At 41.6% G+C, this 26,361-nt stretch overlaps 2 protein-coding genes across 2 annotated transcripts; both read right to left on the reverse strand.

The window, feature by feature from the left end:
* Positions 1-569: 569 nt before the first annotated feature.
* On the reverse strand, positions 570-6,833 carry LOC141770783 (extracellular calcium-sensing receptor-like). Its single transcript, XM_074640629.1, has 8 exons — positions 6,790-6,833; positions 5,388-5,682; positions 4,999-5,288; positions 4,383-4,678; positions 3,367-3,572; positions 3,035-3,256; positions 1,683-1,806; positions 570-1,601 (listed from the first exon to the last, which is right to left on the reverse strand). Exons 1-8 carry the CDS (start codon positions 6,816-6,818, stop codon positions 697-699), a joined length of 2,367 nt encoding a protein of 788 aa, XP_074496730.1. The 5' UTR covers positions 6,819-6,833; the 3' UTR covers positions 570-696.
* An 864-nt stretch (positions 6,834-7,697) lies between these two features.
* Positions 7,698-26,337, reverse strand: LOC141770948 (extracellular calcium-sensing receptor-like). Its single transcript, XM_074640800.1, has 9 exons — positions 26,234-26,337; positions 24,846-25,140; positions 24,458-24,747; positions 23,842-24,137; positions 22,826-23,031; positions 22,494-22,715; positions 16,235-16,358; positions 15,875-16,152; positions 7,698-8,336 (listed from the first exon to the last, which is right to left on the reverse strand). Exons 1-9 carry the CDS (start codon positions 26,320-26,322, stop codon positions 7,698-7,700), a joined length of 2,439 nt encoding a protein of 812 aa, XP_074496901.1. The 5' UTR covers positions 26,323-26,337.
* Positions 26,338-26,361: the final 24 nt, after the last annotated feature.

Below are 26,361 nucleotides of genomic sequence, written 5' to 3' on the forward strand. Positions count from 1 at the left end.
CCCTGAACCGTTCAAGACAAGAGCTGAGTTCAGCTCACACAAACCCAGAGACAGGATCATGCCAATAAAGAGAGCTGAGATCTCCATCCCTCAACTGTCTGCATGTGGGAATGCTGAATGTGTGTTTCCACTGGTTCATATAGATTTTCAGACAAAAGCTTCCCTCTTTCTACTCTACGTCAGCTTAGTGTACATCAGAGACAGGATGCTCTTAACCAATGGTCTTTGATTAACTCATGTCCAAGTCCTTTCTGTGTGCTGCATGTACAATTTAAGCCCATGTCTCTTTTCTCCTCTTGAAAAGTTACCATTATAAACACCAATTATATTACTAATTTTGTCATACCCTTAAACCTTTTTTTTTTCTATCTTATATTACAAATATGCACCTTTGGTGGGGTGTTTGTGTGTTTAATCCCATATTACATAATGCTGATACTGGAAGATTATTGATTGTAAACATTTTATGAAAGAGAAAGATGCATTTATATTGTGAATTATGACTCCATTTATTCACTTTAGTAAATACTTTCAGCTCAGAATTATATTTGTAAAATAAGACAATAGCACATTAAAAGGACATTCACAAAATGGCATAATGACTAAATAATAATATATTAAAAATATTTAACTTTAAATGTAAGTATTTAAATCAACAAGCTTTATACTCTCAATTTTTCACAAATGTCACATGTTTTAGAATTGATTTTTGTTCATTAAATGTTTCTTGGTGTTCTTCTCTGGCTTAAACAAAATGATGAAACACTTTGGAGCAAATATACACAGTATTAGACCAAAACTGGAGGCCAAAATGGCAAATATCTCCACAGCCACAGTGAACTTCCCAGGAGAGCTGACATACGCTGGGATAAAGGTGATCCAGACTGCACAGAATATCAGCATGCTGAAGGTGATCAGCTTGGCTTCATTAAAATTGTCAGGTAGTTTCCGGGCTAGGACAGCTAACACAAAGCAAAAGATAGCCAGAAGGCCGATGTACCCGAGCACAGCCCAGAACCCAATAGCTGAGCCTAATGCACACTCTAGGATGATTCTCTCCTTGTATGTGGTTAGGTTTTTCTTTGGAAAAGGAGGACTAAGAACCAACCAAATAGTACATATTGAAACTTGAATGAACGTGAAAGATACTACAGTCATTCTTTGCTGTGGAGGACCAAACCATTTCATGACATTACTACCTGGGAGTGTAGCTTTGAAGGCCATTAATACCACTATTGTTTTTCCGAGAACACAAGACATACAGAGGACGAAGGTGATCCCAAACGCTGTGTGGCGCAGCATGCAGGACCACTCAGAGGGTGCTCCAATGAAAGTTAATGAACATAAGAAACATAGAGTCAGGGAGAAGAGCAGCAGGAAGCTCAGCTCAGAGTTGTTGGCCCTGACAATCGGGGATGTCCTGTGATGATAAAACACAGCCGCTGTTATAATGGCAAGACAGGCGCCACCGACTGAGAATGCAGTCAGGATGATTCCCAGGACCTCGTTGAAAGAAAGAAACTCTACAGGCTTGGGGAGGCATGTGTCTCTCTCTGCATTAGGCCAGAACTCCTTGGGGCAAGGGAAACAATCAGGGGAATCTGAAAAAAATAAACAAAAAGGGCTTTTAGCTGTCATATTCAATGTAGTAGATATACTTTAGAAAAAAAATAAATAAATACCTGTAGCATTGCTAATCTCTCCCTCAGGACACAGTATACAGTCATAACAGCAGATGGGTTTTCCTTTCTGCAGCACTTTACGAGTTCCTGGAGGACAGCTATCAGTACACACTGACACAGGCACCTGGCACATAGATACAAACAAAGTCACATATTCAGGTGTGCTCTGAAACTCTGAGGTTTAAAGGAGAGGTTCACATGTTTTCAAGTCTGTCTTAAAACAATACTCATATGCCAATATGTGCACTGAAAGTTGTATTGGTAACTGTAACCATTCCTCCTGTCCATACTAGTTGTGAGAAATCGCCTCTTAAAGCCATTTGACAAATCAAGTGGTTATCTTCCAAAGTTAAGGCCAATACACACTGGGGGCTTGACGAATAAACGTCACAAAAATACTCATCTGTGAATATTATATATCAAGGTCTTTTATTGTGAAAGGTAAGACTGGTAGGTGTTAGAGCCATTTGTTCAGTAGAGAAATAACTGTGGATAATTTACATTTTGTTTTATTTGCTGGAGATAAGTAGCTCTGTAGTTTCATTGCAGTGTGCTCAATAAGGACCAATTGTGACTGCAGCCAGCCCTGTCTACCGATTGGGTAGAAGCTAAATTGTGCTGCATGTGTTCGTTAAACGATTCAGTTGAAGCTATGGAGCCTGGAGAGCACACTAGTCTTTGACCGTGCTTAATACACCTGTTCTTACCTTTTTTACTGCTTATGTTTTTGATATTTTGTTACCATTTTTGTATTTAAAGACCTCAAAAAGATTTTCAGTAAACGGTTAAAACAAGAACATGGACTACGGAGTTTTATTGAAACACGCGTCAACTACATGCATGGACTCTATAGCTTAAGTGGGCATTTTCAAGAAATAGACGGAGCCACACTTACAGTAGGAGTGGATCTAATTTAAGCTGCCTTTGTCAAGGTTGAAAAGAGTAATAAAGTTTACCGTTTTGGTTCGGACTACGGAGCCTCTCCGTTGTTGTATCATAAATATAGGCGCAATTCCAAATTCAAAAATTCAACCTCATTACGTGAATAATTACCTTGCTTTTTGTTGCATTCTGTAATAAAATATAAAAATATATTGGCGTGCGTATGATAGCATCAATTGCTTATAGAACTATGGTTACTATTTTGTAAACTTTGTTACTATCCCTGTGAAGCAGCTCAGCAGAGGAACAGTTTTTTGAAAAATATAAATTGGGGATTTCATACTGAAAACACCAACTTTGGCATGGATCTCTTCACAGTCAGTATGGATAACAGGGACCAAAACCACATATAATACCCTTTAAGATCATCAAATTTGAATGAGTTAAATTATTGCTATTGGGCTCCTTACTTGTGTGCCACCCTTCACCCAGGTGAGGTTCCTGTTTATACGGAACTCCTGGCCCACCGGCAGTGATGCATCGTAGTGCCCTACTGTCACCATCTCAATGCTGCCACTTTCAGTTTTTTGCCAGTTAACCAGCTCGTATGTGGCCACAGGATCCCCGTTGGCATCAAATGACACATCATAACCATTTTGGGAAAAATTGACTTTCTTCATCTGTGTCAGAACCTGTGAGGATGAAGTAAAAGTAAAAGAAATTAAATCATATTTTTTTAATCAATATTTAATTTCATAGTTTAAAAATGAGATCGGGGTGTTACGTATTTGTTTCAACTGACCTCTTTGGACTCAATCCTGGCAAATTTGTCACACTGAGTTATATAATTTGTTTCCTGACACACTGCATTATGAATGGCATGTGCTATTGCATACACAGCCTTGTACACCATGTTAGTGATTCTGAGCTGAGATGTGTCAGTGTACGGGCTCTGGATCGTCTCTATGTCTTCAGTTCCATCACACACACTCTTGTCTGAGGCTGCGCCTAAAAACACACAGAGACAGAGGCAGGTGTTTTTTAGCCATGACTATGATATCATCATACTTTCTTGTGTTATTGTTATTTTTTGTTTTACTTAACCTGCCAAAAGTGTCTAGTACAAACTCTATCTGTGTTGTTTTAATTTATTTATAAAACATGCTTGTTTTACATTATATTTCAATGCACTTTTTTGCAGACATGTCTTTATCTGTTATTTTTAAATACTTGCTATTTCAGTTTATATCTGGACCTATGTTTTTGTATCTAAATGTATACCAGCTCACGTTAACACAAATGAGTCATCAGACAATTAGTCACATTATTAAAAGGCAAAAGGGCTTTACCTTTAATTAAACAAATAAATGATCTTGAATCACTGTCAGTACAACAGCCTTATTAGAACTATACCCTACTTACATATACAATGTAACTGATACATGCTAGTAAGTACAATGTTTAATCATTATTTAGCTTGGTGGTCTAGAGACTGTCTATACACTGTGTGCTTGTGTTCAGGGCTTCAGTGTTGACATTGTAAAACTACTGCAACCACATTCGGACAAAATCTACTCCAAGACAGCAGAGTGCATAAACTTGACCTGACAGTTCCTCATATCAAGTGAGATTACTCATAGAGATGCACCATATGTGCACTTCATCTTTGTTCTATAACATAAATGTCCCTTTCAATTAAAATCTTGGATTTGGTTTAAAAGCTGCTATTGCTCCACTCAGACAATCAGAAGAACACAACACACACAAGGATTCAACTGTGAGTGTCACATGTGTTAAAAATAAGCACAACTTTCTCACTTGTTCCCAGCCTGCAGTTGAATGTATCCTCCCAGAACTCAGTAAGCACCGGAGAGGCAGCCATTTTAGGGGGAGAGAGATCCAGCAGGAAGTCTCTCAGACCTGGGATGACAGATTGCTCAATGCCAAATCCGATGGCTCCAGCACAGAAGCTAAACCTCAGCAAGTCTGGGTCGGTTACCCAGGCCTCACTGCCTATCCACTGGCGAGGTGGAGAATGCTTGAGTGACAGCTCCTCCAGCAGAATCCTCATGTCTCCAGCGGATGAAAATGCCACAACGACCGTAGCAGTTGACCTAGAGAGATGAGTGATAGTGCAATGTATTATACCAACATAAATGCACAAATAAAGTGTTTAAATATGTATCCAGATAGTTGAAATAAACAAACATGAGAGATATTCGTGTTTGGCCTCACTGACTCTATTTTTTAGAACAATAGGACTATAGTAATTAATATGAGATACATAAACATGATGAAAAAAAGATATTCCAATTTGCAACTTAGATAAGAAAATAATCTTCTGTGTTATATTTGACTTAACATTGTTGTAGTTTTGTGTGCAGCAGGTCAGTGTCAGCACAGTGAACAAAAGCACAATCAGTGATGTAGAAACCTGCGGATAACGTCAGCTACCCTCTGGATCCTGCTACGTTGATTGGTCCGATAGAAAGATTCAGAGTACTCCACACAGATCCCCTCTTTGTGCGCTGCGTCCAGGAAAGACGCCATGCCATTGTTGCCATAGTCCGAATCTGACCGGACAGCACCTATCCAAGTCCAGCCAAAGTGTTTTACCAGCTTGGCCAGCGCGTCAGCCTGGAACTGGTCACTGGGGATTGTTCTGAAGAAACTTGGGTACTGTTGCTTATCGGACAGGCATGCACAAGTGGCAAAGTGGCTCACCTAAAGGAAAACAACATTGTAATTATTTAACGGGAAGACATAAAACAGCACTTCTCTATATTAAACACATATAGTTTGCCAGAAATGCAAAACATTTACTTGAGGGATGTTGAAGGGTCCGATGATGCGCGACATGCTGATGGATGGCGTGGACCCAGACTCACCAACGATAGCCATCACCATACCAGATTGCGAGCAGTTGTCGCCGGTGTAAAACACCGGGTCCAGGCCGCTCGAAAGCTGGAATGCCACGTGCACAGCCACGGGCACCGAGGCGCAGGAGTCGTATATCTGATAACCGAGCTTGATGCCCGGCAGCAGCTCGGTGCTGTTGTTAATCTCCTCGATGGCGAAGACCATTGCACGTGAGGAGCGCAGTTCACGGGACTTTATGCTGCACACATGAGGACAATTCACAATTTTAACAGAAAGTCATAAAATGGGAGATCTGAACTAAAGACATTTTTTTCTTAGCACTGTCGCATCTACTGCATGCTGGGGGATCTCTTGTTGGGTCTCTAAATTATAGAGTACAGTCTAGACCTGCTATATACAGTATGAAAAGTGTCTTGAGTTAAATTCTTTTAAGATTGACGTGATATAAAAATGAATTGAATTGAATTGAACAACACAATTCATAACACAGAAATAGATATCAATCCAACATTCACAATAGTCTTAATACCTGGATTAACAACAGTCAACTAAATCTAAACATTTAATACTGTTAAATGTGTATAAATTAGTATTTCCGGTTAAGAAATACAAAACAAAATTGTCTTTTTTATATAGAAGGCTATACTATTCTGTAATATTTTTGATTACAATACCTGCCGGGAGTTTATGCTGCACACATGAGGACAATTCACAATTTTAACAGAAATTCATAAAATGGGAGATCTGAACTAAAGACATTTTTTTCTTAGCACTGTCGCACCTTGTGCATGTTGGGGGGTCTCTTGTTGGGTCTCTAAATTATAGAGTACAGTCTAGATCTGCTATATACAGTATGGAAAGCTTCTTGAGTTAAAATCTGTTAAGATTGACGTGATATAAAAATAAATTGAATTGAATTGAACAAGAAAATTCATAACACAGAATTAGATATCAATCCAACATTCACAATAGTCTTAACGCCTGGATTAACAACAGTCAACTAAATCTAAACATTTAACACTGTTAAATGTGTATAAATTAGTATATTCAGTTAAGAAATGCAAAACAAAATAGTCTTTTTCATATAGAGGGGTATACTATTCTGTAGTATTTTTGAATACAATACCTGCAATATGTATGGTTAAATAGAGATTTGGCACTTAATGTAAAAAAAGAAAGTAAAAAAGTATATATATATATAAATATATATATATATATATATATATATATATGTGTTAGCAATACTACACAAAAGCTTTGCAACGTAAGCACATCATACATCAAAACACTTATTTCACCACACAGTCTAACTTCCTCTCATCCTCCACTTCTCCGTCTTACTAACCTTCCTTTGCACCTTAGTGGCTCAGGCATGGTGGTGTAGTTATGTTTCACTGTGTGCATGTTGTAGTGTATGGCGAAAACACCACCCATTACATAGTCACCATCCATGGAGAATGCAGGTAGACGAGTGGTACCTTGGAGTTTACATTTCACAGATGAAGCCTCAGTGTTGACCCCAACCATTTGTCTCACTCCATCTCCAGAACCATTCAAGGCAAGAGCTGAGTTCAGCTCACACAAACCCAGAGACAGGATCAGGCCAATAACGAGAACTGAGATCTCCATCCCTCAACTTTCTGCATTTGGGAATGCTGCATGTGTGTTTTCACTGGTTTATGGATTTTCAGACAAAAGCTTCCCTCCTTCTACTCTACGTCAGATTAGTGTACATCAGAGACAGGGTGCTCTTACCCAATGGTATTTGATTAACTCATGTCCAAGTCTTTTCTGTGGGCTGCATGTACAATTTAATCTGCAATAAGTGCCCATGTCTCTTTTCTCCTCTTGTAAAGTTACCATTATACACACCAATTATATTCCTAATTTTGTCACGTCTTTTTTTTTTTTTTTTTTTATCTTATATTACAAATATGCACCTTTAGTGGGCTGTTTGTGTGGTTTAATTCCATATTAAATAATGCTGATACAAGAATATTATTGATAATAAACATTTTATGAAAGAGAAAGATGCATTTATATTGTGCATTTTGAGTCCATTTATTCACTTTAGTAAATATTTTCAGCTCATAATAAAATTATATGTGGAAAATAAGACAATAACACATTAAAAGGACATTCTCAAAATGGCATAATGACTAATTAATAATACATTAAAGATATTTAACTTTAAATGTAAGTATTTAAATCAACAAGCTTTATACTCTAAATTTTTCACAAATGTCACATGTTTTAGAATTGATTTTTGTTCATTAAATGTTTCTTGGTGTTCTTCTCTGGCTTAAACAAAATGATAAAACACTTTGGAGCAAATATACACATTATGAGTCCAAAACTGGAGGCCAGAATGGCAAATATCTCCACAGCCACAGTGAACTTCCCAGGAGAGCTGACATACGCTGGGATAAAGGTGATCCAGACTGCACAGAATATCAGCATGCTGAAGGTGATCAGCTTGGCTTCATTAAAATTGTCAGGTAGCTTCCGGGCTAGGACAGCTAACACAAAGCAAAACACAGCCAGTAGGCCGATGTACCCGAGCACAGCCCAGAACCCAATAGCTGAGCCTAATGCACACTCCAGGATGATTCTCTCCTTGTATGTGGTTAGGTTTTTCATTGGAAAAGGAGGACTAAGAACCAACCAAATAGTACATATTAAGACTTGAATGAACGTGAAAGATACTACAGTCATTCTTTGCTGTGGAGGACCAAACCATTTCATGACATTACTACCTGGGAGTGTAGCTCTGAAGGCCATTAACACTACTATTGTTTTTCCGAGAACACAAGACATACAGAGGACGAAGGTGATCCCAAACGCTGTGTGGCGCAGCATGCAGGACCACTCAGAGGGTGCTCCTGTGGCATCCTGGACATTTTAGGGTTAAGGATTGTGCCCAGAAACCTGTATGTCATTATTTTGGTACCCCCGCCATGGTTATTTTTGTAATTATTATTATTATTACCATTATTATTTTTAAAGCGCTTGGTGTCACTTAAAAGACAGTACAAAGGACAGTAAACCCACCTGCTTTAGTGTCAAGTAATTCTAAGACAACATTTTGTATTGACCAGTAGGTGGCGGTAGTGGCTTTGATATGTCAGCGACTGGCGCTCTTATTCTTCTGTAGCCGGAAGTCAGCGCAGTCGTAGCATAACAGTCAGGAAAGCAGTAGAGAACAAAGCCGGCATTCATCCTTGACTGTTCTTTTTACTATGTTTACAGCTGAATAAATGTACCTGGCACCTGGATGAGAAAACCCTGTCTCATCATTCAGTGTGTGGGTAACATAATCTGGCGAGCCAGCCAGGAGGGACTGTTTGGACGGCAGAAAGAGATGCAGTTCCTTCTAAAGAGACGAATCTAGACAAGTGAAGACAAGATAAAGATGGAGCAACTCCAGGACAACATCAGTGCAGTGCTGTGGACACTTGGGCAACCAGAACTCATCAATGTGTGCCAGCGTCTCAAGTGCAGTGAACCAAAAGGGGAGGGATTTAGAGAACAATCCCGTCGGGCCCTGATTCGGTTAACAGAGAGCACTTTGAGCGAGATTGAAGAGAGTGAGGAATCTCACGTGTTCCAGCAGTTTCTGAGTGAACTTTCTTTATATGTACAATCATTACAAAGAAATGACGGTGACAAAGTAGAAAAACAACAAACTGAGCCTAGTGAACTAGAGAGACTGAGACAAGAGTACACACAGCTTCAGCAGGCTCAGGCAGAGGCACGTCGTGCTCTGGAGGAGAAGATTGAGGTGCTGGGGACCCAGCTGAGCAACACAACAGCGTTAAAAGAGAGGGAGGCCATTCAGCCTGCACCCATCACAGCACCAGAAGTGACTTTGAGAAAAGATTTCCGGATTTGGGGTCAGATAGGGGAGGCTGGACAGAGGGACAAATTATCTTTCACCAGTCTGACGAACCAGATTGAATCAGGGCGGAAGAAGGGCTACACAGAGACTGAAATCATCGAAGCAGTGATTAAAGCAGTAAGTCCTGGCCTTCACCTTCGAGACTTGCTGGAGGTTAAGCGGGACCTCACACTCTCCATATTGAGAACCATACTGAGAGGACATTACAAAGTGGACTCATCATCTGACCTGCTCAATAGACTCATGAACATATCCCAAGATCCCAAGGAATCAGCTCAAGCCTTTTTGTTCCGGGCAATCGAGCTCAGAGAGAAACTGCTCTGGAAGTCTGGTGATGAGGAGGAAGGGGAACAGTTCAGTCCAGACTTAATCCAGCGTAAGTTTCTGCGCTCATTAGAGACTGGTATGTTTAGTGAGGCAGTGAAGTTTCAGCTGAAACCTCACCTTAGCAACCATAAAGTCACAGATGAAGTCCTGATAGAAAAGATAAATGAGGCTGCCAGTCTCGAGTTAGAGAGGCAAAATAAGCTTAGGAGAAACATCACAGTCAAGCCTCCCAGAGTAAATGAGATCCATACAGAACAGCAACAGCGACCTAACAACAGTCACTTGCGTCTGAACAATGAAACAGACTCAAATGATGAAACACAGTCAAAAGGGGATGTGGTAGTCTCCACAAAGAAAAAACAAGGACAGAGTAAAGAGCCTGATCCAGAGACTACCAAGCTTATTGAGGGCCTCAAGGCTGAATTTCTTGAGGTGAAGAAAATGTTTCAGGAGACACTAGAAGCAACAAAGCCAAGACCCAGTACAGACAACCGGCCACCATCAGCTGCAAGGTGGGCAAGAGGATGCCAGGCATGCAGAGAGGCTCAGGCCGGCGACACATGTAGACACTGTTATCGCTGTGGGCTAGAAGGCCATCTTTCTCGTGGTTGCAGGCAGGGCAGATTCACGCAGGGAAACGGGAGGGGGCTGCTGATGCGGGACCCACAGTAGCCCACCCACTCTCCAGGTCCCAGGTAAATTCTGTTTCTCTGCAAAACACCTCCTCACCTTCTCAAGAGCGAAATGATCACACAGACACCCTATCTGCCACCCCACTGCCAGACAGCAGCAACCTCAGAAGTGACACATCCACAAGTTATGTGCCTTCACAACGTCAAGCCAAGCTCATCAGTCTCATCGGGAGAAGATGCATGGTCCAGTGCCATCTAGACAATGTACCTGTCGAGGCTCTATGGGACACTGGTGCTCAGGCAAGTCTCATCAATAATGACTGGCGAAAAAAACACCTTCCACACAGCACTGTCAGGCCGCTTACTGAGCTTTTGGGGACAGAACCGCTGGTGGCATTAGCTGCAAATGGGAGTGAAATCCCATATGATGGGTGGATCGAAACTGAGTTTCATTTGGACTGTGACACTCATCCAGAAAAGACACTATTAGTTCCCATGTTAGTATCCAGTGATCCCAACGTGGCAGAACAACCCATTATAGGATTCAACGTGATAGAAGAAGTAGTGGGTAAGTGGGGAAAGCGACAGCCATGGTCACAACACTACCAGAGGATCAGCCGCATTTTCTCAGTGTCAGTGAAAACAGCTAAGGCAGTGCTAAAGGTACTACACACAGATCAGAGCCCATGTGTGGGGACAGTGCAGACAGGGAAGAGGGGAATACACCTGGCTGCTGAACAGATAACCACTACCTATGTCCGTGCACATGTTGGAGCCCAGTTTGCAGGACAAAGTCTGTTGTTTGTTCCTGATGTGCTGTCACAGCTGCCTGAGGGTCTAGTCATCCAAGAGGGACTGGTCACTATCAGTGAGGGAAGGTCAGTACACATCCCTGTCTCAGTTGCTAACATCAGCAAGCTTGATGTCACCTTAATCCCTCGCACCATTCTGGGACACCTAGAGGAAATAAAGGCAGTATATCCCATCACAGTGGAGTCCTCTGACGAGACACCAGAGACAGCTGATAAGACACCGGAGACAGCTAGACAAAATACAGCACAGCCTCCCATTCAGCTAAATGAGGTAATCAGCAACACACAACACAGCCAAAAGCCATCCCAGTGGGATCCTCCAGTGAAACTAGACCATCTAAGTGAAGAGCAGCAGCAGATTACGAGACAGATGTTACAAGAGGAATGTCATGCTTTTGCTTATGATGACCAGGATGTTGGATGTATTCCCACCTTAAATGTGCACATCACACTGCATGACACCATACCTGTTCGAAAAACCTACATGTCAGTGCCAAAACCGCTGCACCAAGAGGTGAAGGAATACCTCCAAGATCTGCTGAATCGTGGGTGGATTTCAGAGTCAAGGTCACCCTACTCCTCCCCGATCGTCTGTGTTCGCAAGAAGTCAGGTGAATTGAGGCTGTGCTGCGATTACAGAGAACTCAACAGGAAATCTGTACCAGACAGACACCCGATTCCAAGGATCCAGGACATGCTAGACTCCCTGCACGGCAGCTCCTGGTTTTCAGTTCTTGATCAGGGCAAAGCATATCATCAGGGGTTCCTGGACCCTGAAAGTCGCCACCTCACAGCCTTTATAACACCCTGGGGCTTATACCAATGGAACCGCATACCCTTTGGCCTTAGCTCAGCTCCAGCAGAGTTCCAAAGGAGTATGGAGGACTGTCTGAGGGGCCTTCGTGATGTCACCTGTCAGCCATATTTAGATGACAACCTAGTTCACTCTCCTTCATTTGACGGTCATGTAGACCACATCCGTGCTGTCCTGCAGAGATACCAAAAACATGGTGTCAAATTGAGTCCAAAGAAATGTGATGTATTCAAGCGGAAAGTTCGCTTTCTCGGGCGGATGGTGTCAGAAGAAGGATACACCATGGATCCAGCTGAAATAGCTCCTGTTCAAGCTCTGAAAGACCGACCACCATCCACAGTAGGGGAGTTGAGCAGAGTCCTTGGCTTCCTCTCCTATTACAGGGCCTATATCCCAAACTTCTCTAAGTTAGCAAAACCGCTGTACCAGCTTCTGACCCTGCCTCCAGACAGAGCTCCACCACCTGTGCTAAGAACAAAGGGAAAAAAGGTTAGTGCAAAACAGAGGGGCCGACCACCACCCAATACACCTATTTGTTGGACCCAGAGCCACCAAGATGCTTTTAATAGGTTGATTGACTGTCTAATAGAGCCACCTATTTTGAGCTATCCTGATTTTGCAGAGCCATTCATACTCCACTGTGATGCTTCACAAGAGGGCTTGGGGTCTGTGTTGTACCAGAAACGAGAAGGCAAGATGAAGGTGATTGCATATGGTTCACGGACATTAACATCCCCTGAGAAAAACTATCATATGCATTCTGGAAAGCTGGAATTCTTGGCCTTAAAGTGGTCAATTTGTGAACGCTTTCGTGACTATCTTTATTATGCCCCACATTTCGTCGTCTACACGGACAATAACCCCCTGACATATGTCCTCACAACTGCAAAACTAAATGCTACAGGCTATCGGTGGGTGGGTGAATTGGCTGACTTCAACTTCACGATCAGGTACCGACCAGGCAAGAGGAATGCAGATGCTGACGGTCTCTCAAGGTTACCACTCAACATCAACCAGTACATGGACCAGTGCACAGCAGAGGTACAACAGGATGTGATCAGGGCTGCCGTGGAGAGCACTGTGATACAGAGGAAAAGCTCTTTTCACGAGACCACGGTAGTCAGCCAGAATGCCATCAGCCTAGTGCAAGACACCACATCACTGTCTGTTGGAAAGTCTCTCTCACAAGAGGAAATCAGAGTGAGTCAAGATCAAGATGCTGTGATTGGTCGTGTCATGCATTACAAAGCCAACAACTATCTGCCAAAAGGTCGTACTTTAAAAGCAGAGTCACCTGATGTAAAAATCTTGTTGAGACAGTGGAGCAGACTACATGTAAATGATGACGGAGTCCTCTACAGGAGAGCTAATGGCAGAGATCAGCTCCTCCTTCCCAAAGAGCACCATGACACTGTGTTCAGAGAACTGCATAAAGAAATGGGACATTTGGGGGCAGAAAGAACACTGGGACTAATAAGAGACAGGTTCTACTGGCCCCGAATGCAAAGTGATGTGGAACACTTTGTGATGCATGCCTGTGAATGTCTGAAGAGGAAACGGCCAAGTAAGCCCACCAGAGCCCCACTGACCCCCATTACCACTACCTATCCTTTTGAGCTTGTGTCAATTGACTTTTTACATCTGGAGACCTGTAAACATGGCTATGAATACATTCTAGTGGTGATGGATCACTTTACACGCTTCGCACAAGCGTACGCAACAAAAAACAAATCAGCTAAGACAGTGGTGGAAAAAGTCTTTGATGACTTTGCCCTCAATTTCGGCTTCCCAGCAAGAATCCATCACGACATGGGCCGGGAATTTGAGAACAAGATGTTTTCCCAGCTGCAACAGGTCTGTGGCATGCGTGGCTCTCACACTACTCCATATCACCCACAAGGTAATGGACAAGTGGAACGTTTCAATAGAACTCTTCTGTCCATGCTGAGAACACTGACTGATGCTGAAAAGGCTGACTGGAAGAACTCACTGGCGAAAGTAGTGCACGCCTACAACTGCACTCGGAGCGACGCTACTGGGTTCTCCCCTTACTTTTTGTTGTTCGGCCGCACTCCCAGACTCCCTGTGGATATCTTGTTCAACTTACCATCACAGGAGCAACAAGTTAGCTATGAGGAGTATGTGGCTAAATGGCAGTCACGGATGAAAGAGGCTTATGAGATTGCAGGAACAGCAGCTCAGAAAGAAGCTTCTAGAGGCAAAACATACTACGACAAAAAGACCTACGGAGCCCAGCTTCATCCTGGCAACAGAGTCCTGCTCCGCAACCTCACTGAAAGAGGAGGGCCTGGCAAGCTTCGTTCACACTGGGAGGATACAATGTATGTGGTGGTCAGTCAAAAGAGCCCTAACATCCCTGTTTATGAGGTCAAGCCGGAGAGAGGAGGTAAGAGCCGCACAGTACACAGAAATCTGTTGCTTCCGTGTGACAGCCTACCTGTTGAAAGACCAGAGAGAGAAGAGCAGGACAAAAGAAAGAGGGGCTTGAGACAAAGCAGAGGGAAAACTCAGCAACGGCTACTACCTCAGGACATGGATATGGAAAGTGAGGATGAAGGTGAATTTGTGTGGCGGGTTCCATATCAGGACAACCATGACGGCAGAGTTAATGCTCCAAATCCTGAAACAGAGGCCTGTGAAGCAAGACTGGATGCTGGAGGAGAGGAGGAACTTCAGCTGCAGACAACACAGGATCAACACAGCCTACATGAGCAGACATCTGATGTAGAACAACATCAACAAGGAGACAGAGACTCAGACACAGAACAGGGGTCATCACCTGTGGCACGGCATGTTCACCCTCAGAGAGAGCGGCGACGGCCAAGTATGCTGACGTATGATGCACTGGGACAACCTACAGTGAGACAAGCTGGTATGGACAGTATTGAGGTGGACACACCAACACCTTGTTTCCAGACACTGTGGAGACCTTGGATGCCCACAGACATAAAGACAATACGCTAGAGACTGGAGTAACAAACTCATAACAGGTTATGATAAGAGCAAGAATGTGAAAAAACAACATCGTAAACAACACACAAGAATATAACGCGCATCTTAAAGTACATAATGTGGTGTCATAAATTGAAACTGAGATGGTGACAAACACACGTTATGGTGTCTTAATATGTAAACATGAGAAAGGTGGTAACAGACTATAGTGAAATGTTGGCCGATAAGTGAGTCTAGTTACAGTAGAGAATTCCTCCTAAGGAGGTGTACATGTTTATGGATCTTGAATGGAAAAGAATGGTTACCCTCGACAATATTTTGTGTTGTGTATCAATTGATCAGTACTAACTTCTTCTATGAGTTTTAACTGTGTCTAATTGAACATGGTGTGAAGAATACCTTAATTGGACAGGTATTTGCTATTGGTGTATGTAACCACGGTGATTATTCAAGCAGAGACACCAGTAGTACAGTTATAGGTGTGTGTGGAGTTAAGAAAAAAAAATGTAATACATTTTTTATTTTTCTTAAGTAGGGGAGGGTGTGGCACCCTGGACATTTTAGGGTTAAGGATTGTGCCCAGAAACCTGTATGTCATTATTTTGGTACCCCCGCCATGGTTATTTTTGTAATTATTATTATTATTACCATTATTATTTTTAAAGCGCTTGGTGTCACTTAAAAGACAGTACAAAGGACAGTAAACCCACCTGCTTTAGTGTCAAGTAATTCTAAGACAACATTTTGTATTGACCAGTAGGTGGCGGTAGTGGCTTTGATATGTCAGCGACTGGCGCTCTTATTCTTCTGTAGCCGGAAGTCAGCGCAGTCGTAGCATAACAGTCAGGAAAGCAGTAGAGAACAAAGCCGGCATTCATCCTTGACTGTTCTTTTTACTATGTTTACAGCTGAATAAATGTACCTGGCACCTGGATGAGAAAACCCTGTCTCATCATTCAGTGTGTGGGTAACACTCCAATGAAAGTTAATGAACATAAGAAACATAGAGTCAGTGAGAAGAGCAGCAGGAAGCTCAGCTCAGAGTTGTTGGCCCTGACAATCGGGGATGTCCTGTGATGATAAAACACAGCCGCTGTTATAATGGCAAGAAAGGCGCCACCGACTGAGAATGCAGTCAGGATGATTCCCAGGACCTCGTTGAAAGAAAGAAACTCTACAGGCTTGGGGAGGCATGTGTCTTTCTCTGCATTAGGCCAGAACTCCTTGTGGCAAGGGAAACAATCAGGGGAATCTGAAAAAAAATAAACAAAAAGGGCTTTTAGCTGTCATATTCAATGTAGTAGATATACTTTAGAAAAAAAAATAAAAAATACCTGTTGCATTGCTAATCTCTCCCTCAGGACACAGTATACAGTCATAACAGCAGATGGGTTTTCCTTTCTGCAGCACTTTACGAGTTCCTGGAGGACAGCTATCAGTACACACTGACACAGGCACCTGGCACATAGATACAAACAAAGTCACATATTCAGGTGTGCTCTGAAACTCTGAGGTTTAAAGGAGAGGTTCACATGTTTTCAAGTCTGTCTTAAAACAATACTCATATGCCAATATGTGTACTGAAAGTTGTATTGGTAACTGTAACCATTCCTCCTGTCCATACTAGTTGTGAGAAATCCCCTCTTAAAGCCATTTGACAAATCAAGTGGTTATCTTCCAAAGTTAAGGCCAATACACACTGGGGGCTTGACGAATAAACGTCACAAAAATACTCATCTGTGAATATTATATATCAAGGTCTTTTATTGTAAAAGGTAAGACTGGTAGGTGTTAGAGCCATTTGTTCAGTAGAGAAATAACTGTGGATAATTTACATTTTGTTTTATTTGCTTGAGATAAGTAGCTCTGTAGTTTCATTGCAGTGTGCTCAATAAGGACCAATTGTGACTGCAGCCAGCCATCTTTGTATTTGAAGACCTCAGAAAGATTTTCAGTAAACGGTTGAAACGAAGATCATGGACTACAGAGTTTTATTGAAACACGCTTCAACTACATGCTTGGACTCTATAGTTTAAGTGGGCATTTTCAAGAAATAGACGGAGCCACACTTACATTAGTCAAAGTCTATCGCTCGTTAAGGAAACAAAGTATATGTATCCCTTGTAAAGAGACGTGGATTATGGACATAATTCTTCACGTAACAAGGATATAAGAGCCACGTTGATTTTCATCGCTGTGCACTAAAGGAAAGTGAGTACAAGAGGATTTCAGTTTACAATGTCCTTACCTTCAGGAGCCATGTTTAATTAAGCCTCAAACCGTTTTGCAACTAATCTGCAGTTGTCATTCTTTGGAGTGCACATATTAAAACTCTTGAAAACGTCTGTGAACATATTGTAGAAGAGTGAGAAGCTGTCGTTTTGAAGAAAACAAGTCAGTTTTGTGTGCATTAAACCTTGGCAAGAGTGACACAGTAGAGAATAGAAGTTGCAGACAACGGCCAGAAGAGGGAGCCAAAGCCCACAGTTAAGGCTGTGGAAGAAAAACTAAACAGGCTTAAGAATGAGAGAAAAGGCAAGCTTCCGCATCTCACACGTAAAAGGAGGGAGATTGAAACCCTCAAGAAAGATAAAGTTAATGCTGAAGTAATTAAAGATGAAGAATTATTTATCTTTTGGAAGTTCTTTAGAGTATTTAAAGATCTTAATGCAGAAATATTAACTCTTCTCGAAGATGAAGATAAAGATAAAGAAGAGGAGCAGTGTAACTGGTACATGCCCAAATGTGTGGACTTTGAGAACTTTGTTCAGAAAACAGAGGATTGGATTGAAAATATTAAGAGACATTGATGATTGACATGATGATGGCAACAATTATGAGGATGATGATGACATAAGGCCAAGTGATAGCATCTCAGAGGTCATCAGTCGTATATCCAAGAGAAGCTCTGTGCTTAGCCATGCGTCACAAGCATCCAGTGCAAGTTCTGCTCGTTTGAAGCTGCAGGCAGAGCGGGAAGAGCTGTTAGCACGTGCTGCCTTTTTAAAGAAACGACAAGACATTGAGATGGAAGAGACACGCTTAAAGGCGCACAAAGAGCAGGTGGAGCTAGATGACAAGATTGCTGCATCAGATGCCAAGATAAAGGTGTATGCAGATTATGAAGATGGTCAAGATGGCATGAATGAATATTACGAGTCAAAAAGCAAGTACAGAACGAGTTTGAAGGTCACTTATGTTAAAGATGAAGATAGTGAGACACAAGCAAGTTTTGCAGCACCTGTAGGCACAAAGCACCCAGCTCAGACTGTCAATGTTCATCACAGAGCTTCACCTCATAAAGCAGCCAGTTCAACAGTACCCCCTCCTCAGAGAGCAGCTAGTTCAACAGTGCCTCCAGACCCTTCACAGCAAGCAGGTTCCTCTGATGGCATCTCCAAAATAATGCAGCGCCAAAATGAGTTAACAGAAATGCTAGTCAAGCAGCAAAACATGTCACAACTCCCACAGAGAGATGTTTCATCTTTCTCAGGAGATCCACTCAGCTACCATTCGTTTATAAGGGCATTCGAACAGACTATTGAGAACAAGACTGCTAGTGCACAGGATAGGTTGTTCTACCTGCAGCAGTTCACAAGTGGAGAACCTCTTAACCTTGTTCGTAGTTGTGAACGCATGTGGCCAGATGAAGGTTACAGAGAAGCTAGGAGGCTCCTTCAACAACAGTATGGAGATGAGCTGCGAATCACCACAGCCTTGATAAATAAAGCTCTTGAATGGCCTCAGATAAAATCTGAAGACCGGAAAGCATTAAATGCATATGCTTTGTTCCAGATAGGATGTTGAAACACTATGAGCGACGTGGATTACATGGATGAGCTGGACAACCCTAGCAATATGAAGACTGTCATCTCAAAACTCCCCTTCAAACTAAAAGAATGGTGGAGAAATCGAGCATATGAAATCCAAACAAAAACAGGAAGAAGAACCAGGTTTTCTGACCTGGTGGATTTCATCAACTGGCAAGCAAAGGTTAGCAACGACCCACTTTTCGGAGATATTTTGGATGTCAGTGTAGAAGGAAAGGGGAAGCCTAAGATAAACATTAAGAAAAGTAACCCGAAGAGGATCAGTTTTGCTACAAGTGTCTCTCCGGCTGGAAGACACAGTGGTGCTCAACAACCACAAGAAAAGAAGTATGGTTCAGCCAAACTATCTGATGTTTTCCAAAACCCCTGCATTTACTGTCATAAAAGCCACACCTTGGAGTTTTGTGAGAAGATAAAAGAACAGACTCCCAGAGACCGAATCTAATTCTTAACATCACAAGGACCCTGTTTTGGATGCCTCACACAAGGTCACATGAGTAAAGATTGTCATAAGAGAATGCAATGCCAGGAGTGTTCAGGAAAACACCCAAGTATTTTGCATGTCGTGAACGAAGTCCCAGTTCTGTGGGAAAGGGATGAAAATAGGAATACAGAAATCACTAACGAGGTCACCAGCGCCTTCGTAGGAGCAGAACATGAAAGCAGCAGAGACACTGGGGCAGGTAATGGAGAAAATATCCTTTCAATAGTACCAGTGAAAATAAAGTCCAAAAGAAGTGACAAGGTGATCCAGGTCTATGCGTTTTTAGACCAAGGAAGCACAGCAACCTTCTGTACCGATGAGGTCATGCAGCAGCTTAACCTACAAGGAAGGAAAGCGGAACTCTTACTCACTACTATGGGATCAGAAAAGAAGGTGAGCACTCACGTCACAAGCCTCAAAAGGAAGTTTCACAGGAATCCTGACTTCCACAAGGAGTACAATGTGTTTATGAGAGATCTGCTGGAAAAGGGATATGCCAAAAGGGTACCTGAAGAGCAGCTAGACAGCCATGGTGGGAGAGTATGGTTTATTCCCCACCACGGAGTATACCATCCAAAAAAGAAGAAATTAAGAGTTGTTTTCGACTTTACGGCATCGTATCGAGGAGTATCACTGAAAAATCAACTCCTCCAAGGCCCCGACCTAACAAATACTCTTGTTGGAGTTCTGACAAGGTTCAGGAAGGAAACAATAGGCATGATGGCAGACATCAAATCCATGTTTTACCAAGTAAGAGTGCCTGAAAAGGATTCAGATCTGTTGCGGTTCCTGTGGTGGCCAGATGGCAACCTGAACTCAGAACCAGCAGAGTACAGAATGTGCTTGCAACTGTTTGGAGCAACTTCCTCCCCTAGCTGCGCCTCATTTGCACTGCGAAGGACAGCTGAAGACAGAAAGGCGAGGGCTGCACCTGAAGCTGTTGAGACTATCTTAAACACCTTTTACGTTGACTACTGCCTGAGCTCAGTGTCTGCCGACGAGCATGCTGTTGCTCTTGCTAAGGACTTGATGACATTATGCCGCAGTGGAGGATTCCGTTTGACCAAATGGACAAGCAACTCATGCAACTCGCATTGCTAATGTCGATCCCAGAAGAAGACAGAGCTTCAGAGATTAAAGATCTCGACCTTGACAATGTCCAGTTACCCATGGAAAGGGTGTTAGGTGTCCAATGGTGCACAAACTCTGACACCTTTAAGCTCAAAATTGAAATACAGGAAAAGCCATGCACCAGGAGAGGGATCCTGTCAGTTATACACTCAGCTTATGACCCGCTGGGATTTCTGGAACCTTTCATCCTACCTGCCAAGCTCCTTCTAAGAGAACTTTGCAAAGAGAAAAAGGCATGGGATGAAGAAGGGTCTGAAGAACAAGCAAAAATATGGAAAAAGTGGTTGGTAGGCTTGTAAAAGCTGTCATCTTTTGGTGTCAAAAGGTGTATTAAGCCCCCAGGATCTGGTGACATCAAGTCAGTGCAACTACACCATTTTTCTGATGCCAGCAACGATGGTTACGGCGCAGTATCATACCTACTGCTGACCAACGAAGAGGACCAGAAGGTCACTTCATTCCTGATGGGAAAGTTGAGAGTGGCACCACTCAAGCTGGTCACCGTTCCCAGGATGGAATTGACAGCAGCGGTAATAGCTGTGAAAATGGATAAGATGCTTCAACATGAGCTGCAGTTGCAGCTGGACGAATACATTTTTTGGACAGACAGTGTCACAGTGCTTAGTATATCGAAAACAATACTGCTCAATATAAGACATTTGTGGCTAACAGAGTCTCATTCATTAAAGAAGCTAAAAAAGCCTTCTCAGTGGAAATACGTGAACACGGCTGACAACCCTGCAGATCAGGTTTCAAGAGGATTAAGTGCTGAGAATCTGCTACGGAGCAACAACTGGATACAGGGACCAGAATTCCTGTTAAGACCAAAGTGTGAATGTCGAGAACGCCCAGACCAGTCCAGCAACTCTACAGAAGAAGACTCAGAGGTCAAAAGACACAGCCAAATATCACCCCAGGTATCTTTTCAAAGTATGATCTATATGTTCGTCGCCGCTGGAGACAAATTCAGTATATGGCGGATCTATTATGGCGCAGCTGGACTCAGGAGTACCTGCCTTTCCTGCAGGAAGGACAAGAATGGAGCACAACAAGAAGGAATTTCAACCTCGGAGACGTTGTTCTCAGCGTAGACTCCGCCGCTCCACGGAATTCTTGGCTAATGGGAAAAATTGTCAAGATAATGCCAGACTCGAAAGGAACAGTCCGCAGTGTCTGTGTTCAGACGAAGACAAGCACATTGGAGAGACCCATTACGAAGATATACCTCTTGGAGGAGGCATTGTGAAGATCAAAAGAGACTGAATAAGTTAAAAAACATTTATCTGTTTAGGTTAAAGCAAATATGTATCTTTAAAACCTGGAAGAAAGATTTATAGCTTGTTTTATAAAGTAGACAATGTCTCTAAGCGTTTATATTTGATAATTGATATACTAACAGCCTAGTCAATTAGGGGCAGGTTATGTAAGAGCCATTTGTTCAGTAGAGAAATAACTGTGGATAATTTACATTTTGCTTTATGTGCTTAATACACCTGTTCTTACCTTTTTTACTGCTTATGTTTTTGATATTTTGTTACCATTTTTGTGTTTAAAGACCTCAAAAAGATTTTCAGTAAACGCTTTAAACAAGAACATGGACTACGGAGTTTTATTGAAACACGCGTCAACTACATGCATGGACTCTATAGCTTAAGTGGGCATTTTCAAGAAATAGACGGAGCCACACTTACAGTAGGAGTGGATCTAATTTAAGCTGCCTTTGTCAAGGTTGAAAGGAGTAATAAAGTTTACCATTTTGGTTCGGACTACGGAGCCTCTCCGTTGTTGTATCATAAATATAGGCGCAATTCCAAATTCAAAAATTCAACCTCATTACGTGAATAATTACCTTGCTTTTTGTTGCATTCTGTAATAAAATATAAAAATATATTGACGTGCGTATGTTAGCATCAATTGCTTATAGAACTATGGTTACTATTTTGTAAACTTTGTTACTATCCCTGTGAAGCAGCTCAGCAGAGGAACAGTTTTTTGAAAAATATAAATTGGGGATTTCATACTGAAAACACCAACTTTGGCATGGATCTCTTCACAGTCAGTATGGATAAGAGGGACCAAAACCACATATAATACCCTTTAAGATCATCAAATTTGAATGAGTTAAATTATTGCTATTGGGCTCCTTACTTGTGTGCCACCCTTCACCCAGGTGAGGTTCCTGTTTATACGGAACTCCTGGCCCACCGGCAGTGATGCATCGTAGTGCCCTACTGTCACCATCTCAATGCTGCCACTTTCAGTTTTTTGCCAGTTAACCAGCTCGTATGTGGCCACAGGATCCCCGTTGGCATCAAATGACACATCATAACCATTTTGGGAAAAATTGACTTTCTTCATCTGCGTCAGAACCTGTGATGATGAAGTAAAAGTAAAAGAAATTAAATCATATTTTTTTAATCAATATTTAATTTCATAGTTTAAAAATGAGATCGGGGTGTTACGTATTTGTTTCAACTGACCTCTTTGGACTCAATCCTGGCAAATTTGTCACACTGAGTTATAGAATTTGTTTCCTGACACACTGCATTATGAATGGCATGTGCTATTGCATACACAGCCTTGTACACCATGTTAGTGATTCTGAGCTGAGATGTGTCAGTGTACGGGCTCTGGATCGTCTCTATGTCTTCAGTTCCATCACACACACTCTTGTCTGAGGCTGCGCCTAAAAACACACAGAGACAGAGGCAGGTGTTTTTTAGCCATGACTATGATATCATCATACTTTCTTGTGTTATTGTTATTTTTTGTTTTACTTAACCTGCCAAAAGTGTCTAGTACAAACTCTATCTGTGTTGTTTTAATTTATTTATAAAACATGCTTGTTTTACATTATATTTCAATGCACTTTTTTGCAGACATGTCTTTATCTGTTATTTTTAAATACTTGCTATTTCAGTTTATATCTGGACCTATGTTTTTGTATCTAAATGTATACTGGCTGACGTTAACACAAATGAGTCATCAGACAATTAGTCACATTATTAAAAGGCAAAAGGGCTTTACCTTTAATTAAACAAATAAATGATCTTGAATCACTGTCAGTACAACAGCCTTATTAGAACTATACCCTACTTACATATACAATGTAACTGATACATCCTAGTAAGTACAATGTTTAATCATTATTTAGCTTGGTGGTCTAGAGACTGTCTATACACTGTGTGCTTGTGTTCAGGGCTTCAGTGTTGACATTGTAAAACTACTGCAACCACATTCGGACAAAATCTACTCCAATACAGCAGAGTGCATAAACTTGACCTGACAGTTCATCATATTAAGTGAGATTACTCATAGAGATGCACCATATGTGCACTTCATCTTTGTTCTATAACATAAATGTCCCTTTCAATTAAAATCTTGGATTTTGTTTAAAAGCTGCTGCTGCTCCACTCAGACAATCAGAAGAACACAACACACACAAGGATTCAACTGTGAGTGTCACATGTGTTAAAAATAAGCATAACTTTCTCACTTGTTCCCAGCCTGCAGTTGAATGTATCCTCCCAGAACTCAGTAAGCACCGGAGAGGCAGCCATTTTAGGGGGAGAGAGATCCAGCAGGAAGTCTCTCAGACCTGGGATGACAGATTGCTCAATGCCAAATCCGATGGCTCCAGCACAGAAGCTGAACCTCAGCAAGTCTGGGTCGGTTACCCAGGACTCACTGCCTATCCACTGGCGAGGTGGAGAATGCTTGAGTGACAGCTCCTCCAGCAGAATCCTCATGTCTCCAGCAGATGAAAATGCCACAACGACCGTAGCAGTTGACCTAGAGAGATGTGTGATAGTGCAATGTATTATACCAACATAAATGCACAAATAAAGTTTTTAAATATGTATCCAGATAGTTGAAATAAACAAACATGAGAGATATTCGTGTTTGGCCTCACTGACTCTATTTTTTAGAACAATAGGCCTATATTAATTAATATGAGATACATAAACATGATGAAAAAAATATATTCCAATTTGCAACTTAGATAAGAAAATAATCTTCTGTGTTATATTTGACTGAACATTGTTGTAGTTTTGTGTGCAGCAGGTCAGTGTCAGCACAGTGAACAAAAGCACAATCAGTGATGTAGAAACCTGCGGATAACATCAGCTACCCTCTGGATCCTACTACGTTGATTGGTCCGATAGAAAGATTCAGAGTACTCCACACAGATCCCTTCTTTGTGTGCTGCGTCCAGGGAAGACGCCATGCCATTGTTGCCATAGTCCGAATCTGACCGGACAGCACCTATCCAAGTCCAGCCAAAGTGTTTTACCAACTTGGCCAGCGCGTCAGCCTGGAACTGGTCACTGGGGATTGTTCTGAAAAAACTCGGGTACTGCTGCTTATCGGACAGGCATGCACAAGTGGCAAAGTGGCTCACCTAAAGGAAAACAACATTGTAATTATTTAACGGGCAGACAAAAAACAGCACTGCTCTTATTAAACACATATAGTTAGCCAGAAATTCAAAACATTTACTTGAGGGATGTTAAAGGGCCCGATGATGTGTGACATGCTGATGGATGGTGTGGACTCAGAGTCACCAACGATAGCCATCACCATACCAGATTGCGAGCAGTTGTCGCCGGTGTAAAACACCGGGTCCAGGCCGCTTGATAGCTGGAATGCCACGTGCACCGCCACGGGCACCGAGGCGCACGAGTCGTAGATCTGATAACCGAGCTTGATGCCTGGCAGCAGCTCGGTGCTGTTATTAATCTCCTCGATGGCGAAGACCATTGCACGTGAGAAGCGCAGTTCACGGGACTTTATGCTGCACACATGAGGACAATTCACAATTTTAACAGAAAGTCATAAAATGGGAGATCTGAACTAAAGACATTTTTTTCTTAGCACTGTCGCATCTACTGCATGCTGGGGGATCTCTTGTTGGGTCTCTAAATGATAGAGTACAGTCTAGACCTGCTATATACAGTATGAAAAGTGTCTTGAGTTAAATTCTTTTAAGATTGACGTGATATAAAAATGAATTGAATTGAATTGAACAACACAATTCATAACACAGAAATAGATATCAATCCAACATTCACAATAGTCTTAATGCCTGGATTAACAACAGTCAACTAAATCTAAACATTTAATACTGTTAAATGTGTATAAATTAGTATTTCCGGTTAAGAAATACAAAACAAAATTTTCTTTTTTATATAGAAGGCTATACTATTCTGTAATTTTTTTGATTACAATACCTGCCGGGAGTTTATGCTGCACACATGAGGACAATTCACAATTTTAACAGAAATTCATAAAATGGGAGAACTGAACTAAAGACATTTTTTCCTTACCACTGTCGCACCTTGTGCATGTTGGGGGGTCTCTTGTTGGGTCTCTAAATTATAGAGTACAGTCTAGATCTGCTATATACAGTATGGAAAGCTTCTTGAGTTAAAATCTGTTAAGATTGACGTGATATAAAAATAAATTGAATTGAATTGAACAAGAAAATTCATAACACAGAATTAGATATCAATCCAACATTCACAATAGTCTTAACGCCTGGATTAACAACAGTCAACTAAATCTAAACATTTAACACTGTTAAATGTGTATAAATTAGTATATTCAGTTAAGAAATACAAAACAAAATAGTCTTTTTCATATAGAGGGGTATACTATTCTGTAGTATTTTTTAATACAATACCTGCAATATGTATGGTTAAATAGAGATTTGGCACTTAATGTAAAAAAAGAAAGTAAAAAAGTATATATATATATATATATATATATATATATGTGTTAGCAATACTACACAAAAGCTTTGCAACGTAAGCACATCATACATTAAAACACTTATTTCACCACACAGTCTAACTTCCTCTCATCCTCCACTTCTCCGTTTTACTAACCTCCCTTTGCACCTTAGTGGCTCAGGCACGGTGGTGTAGTTATGTTTCACTGTGTGCATGTTGTAGTGTATGGCGAAAACACCACCCATTACATAGTCACCATCCATGGAGAATGCAGGTAGACGAGT

Source organism: Sebastes fasciatus, chromosome 7 (assembly GCF_043250625.1).
Source record: "Sebastes fasciatus isolate fSebFas1 chromosome 7, fSebFas1.pri, whole genome shotgun sequence".
In the NCBI taxonomy this organism is placed as follows: domain Eukaryota; kingdom Metazoa; phylum Chordata; class Actinopteri; order Perciformes; family Sebastidae; genus Sebastes; species Sebastes fasciatus.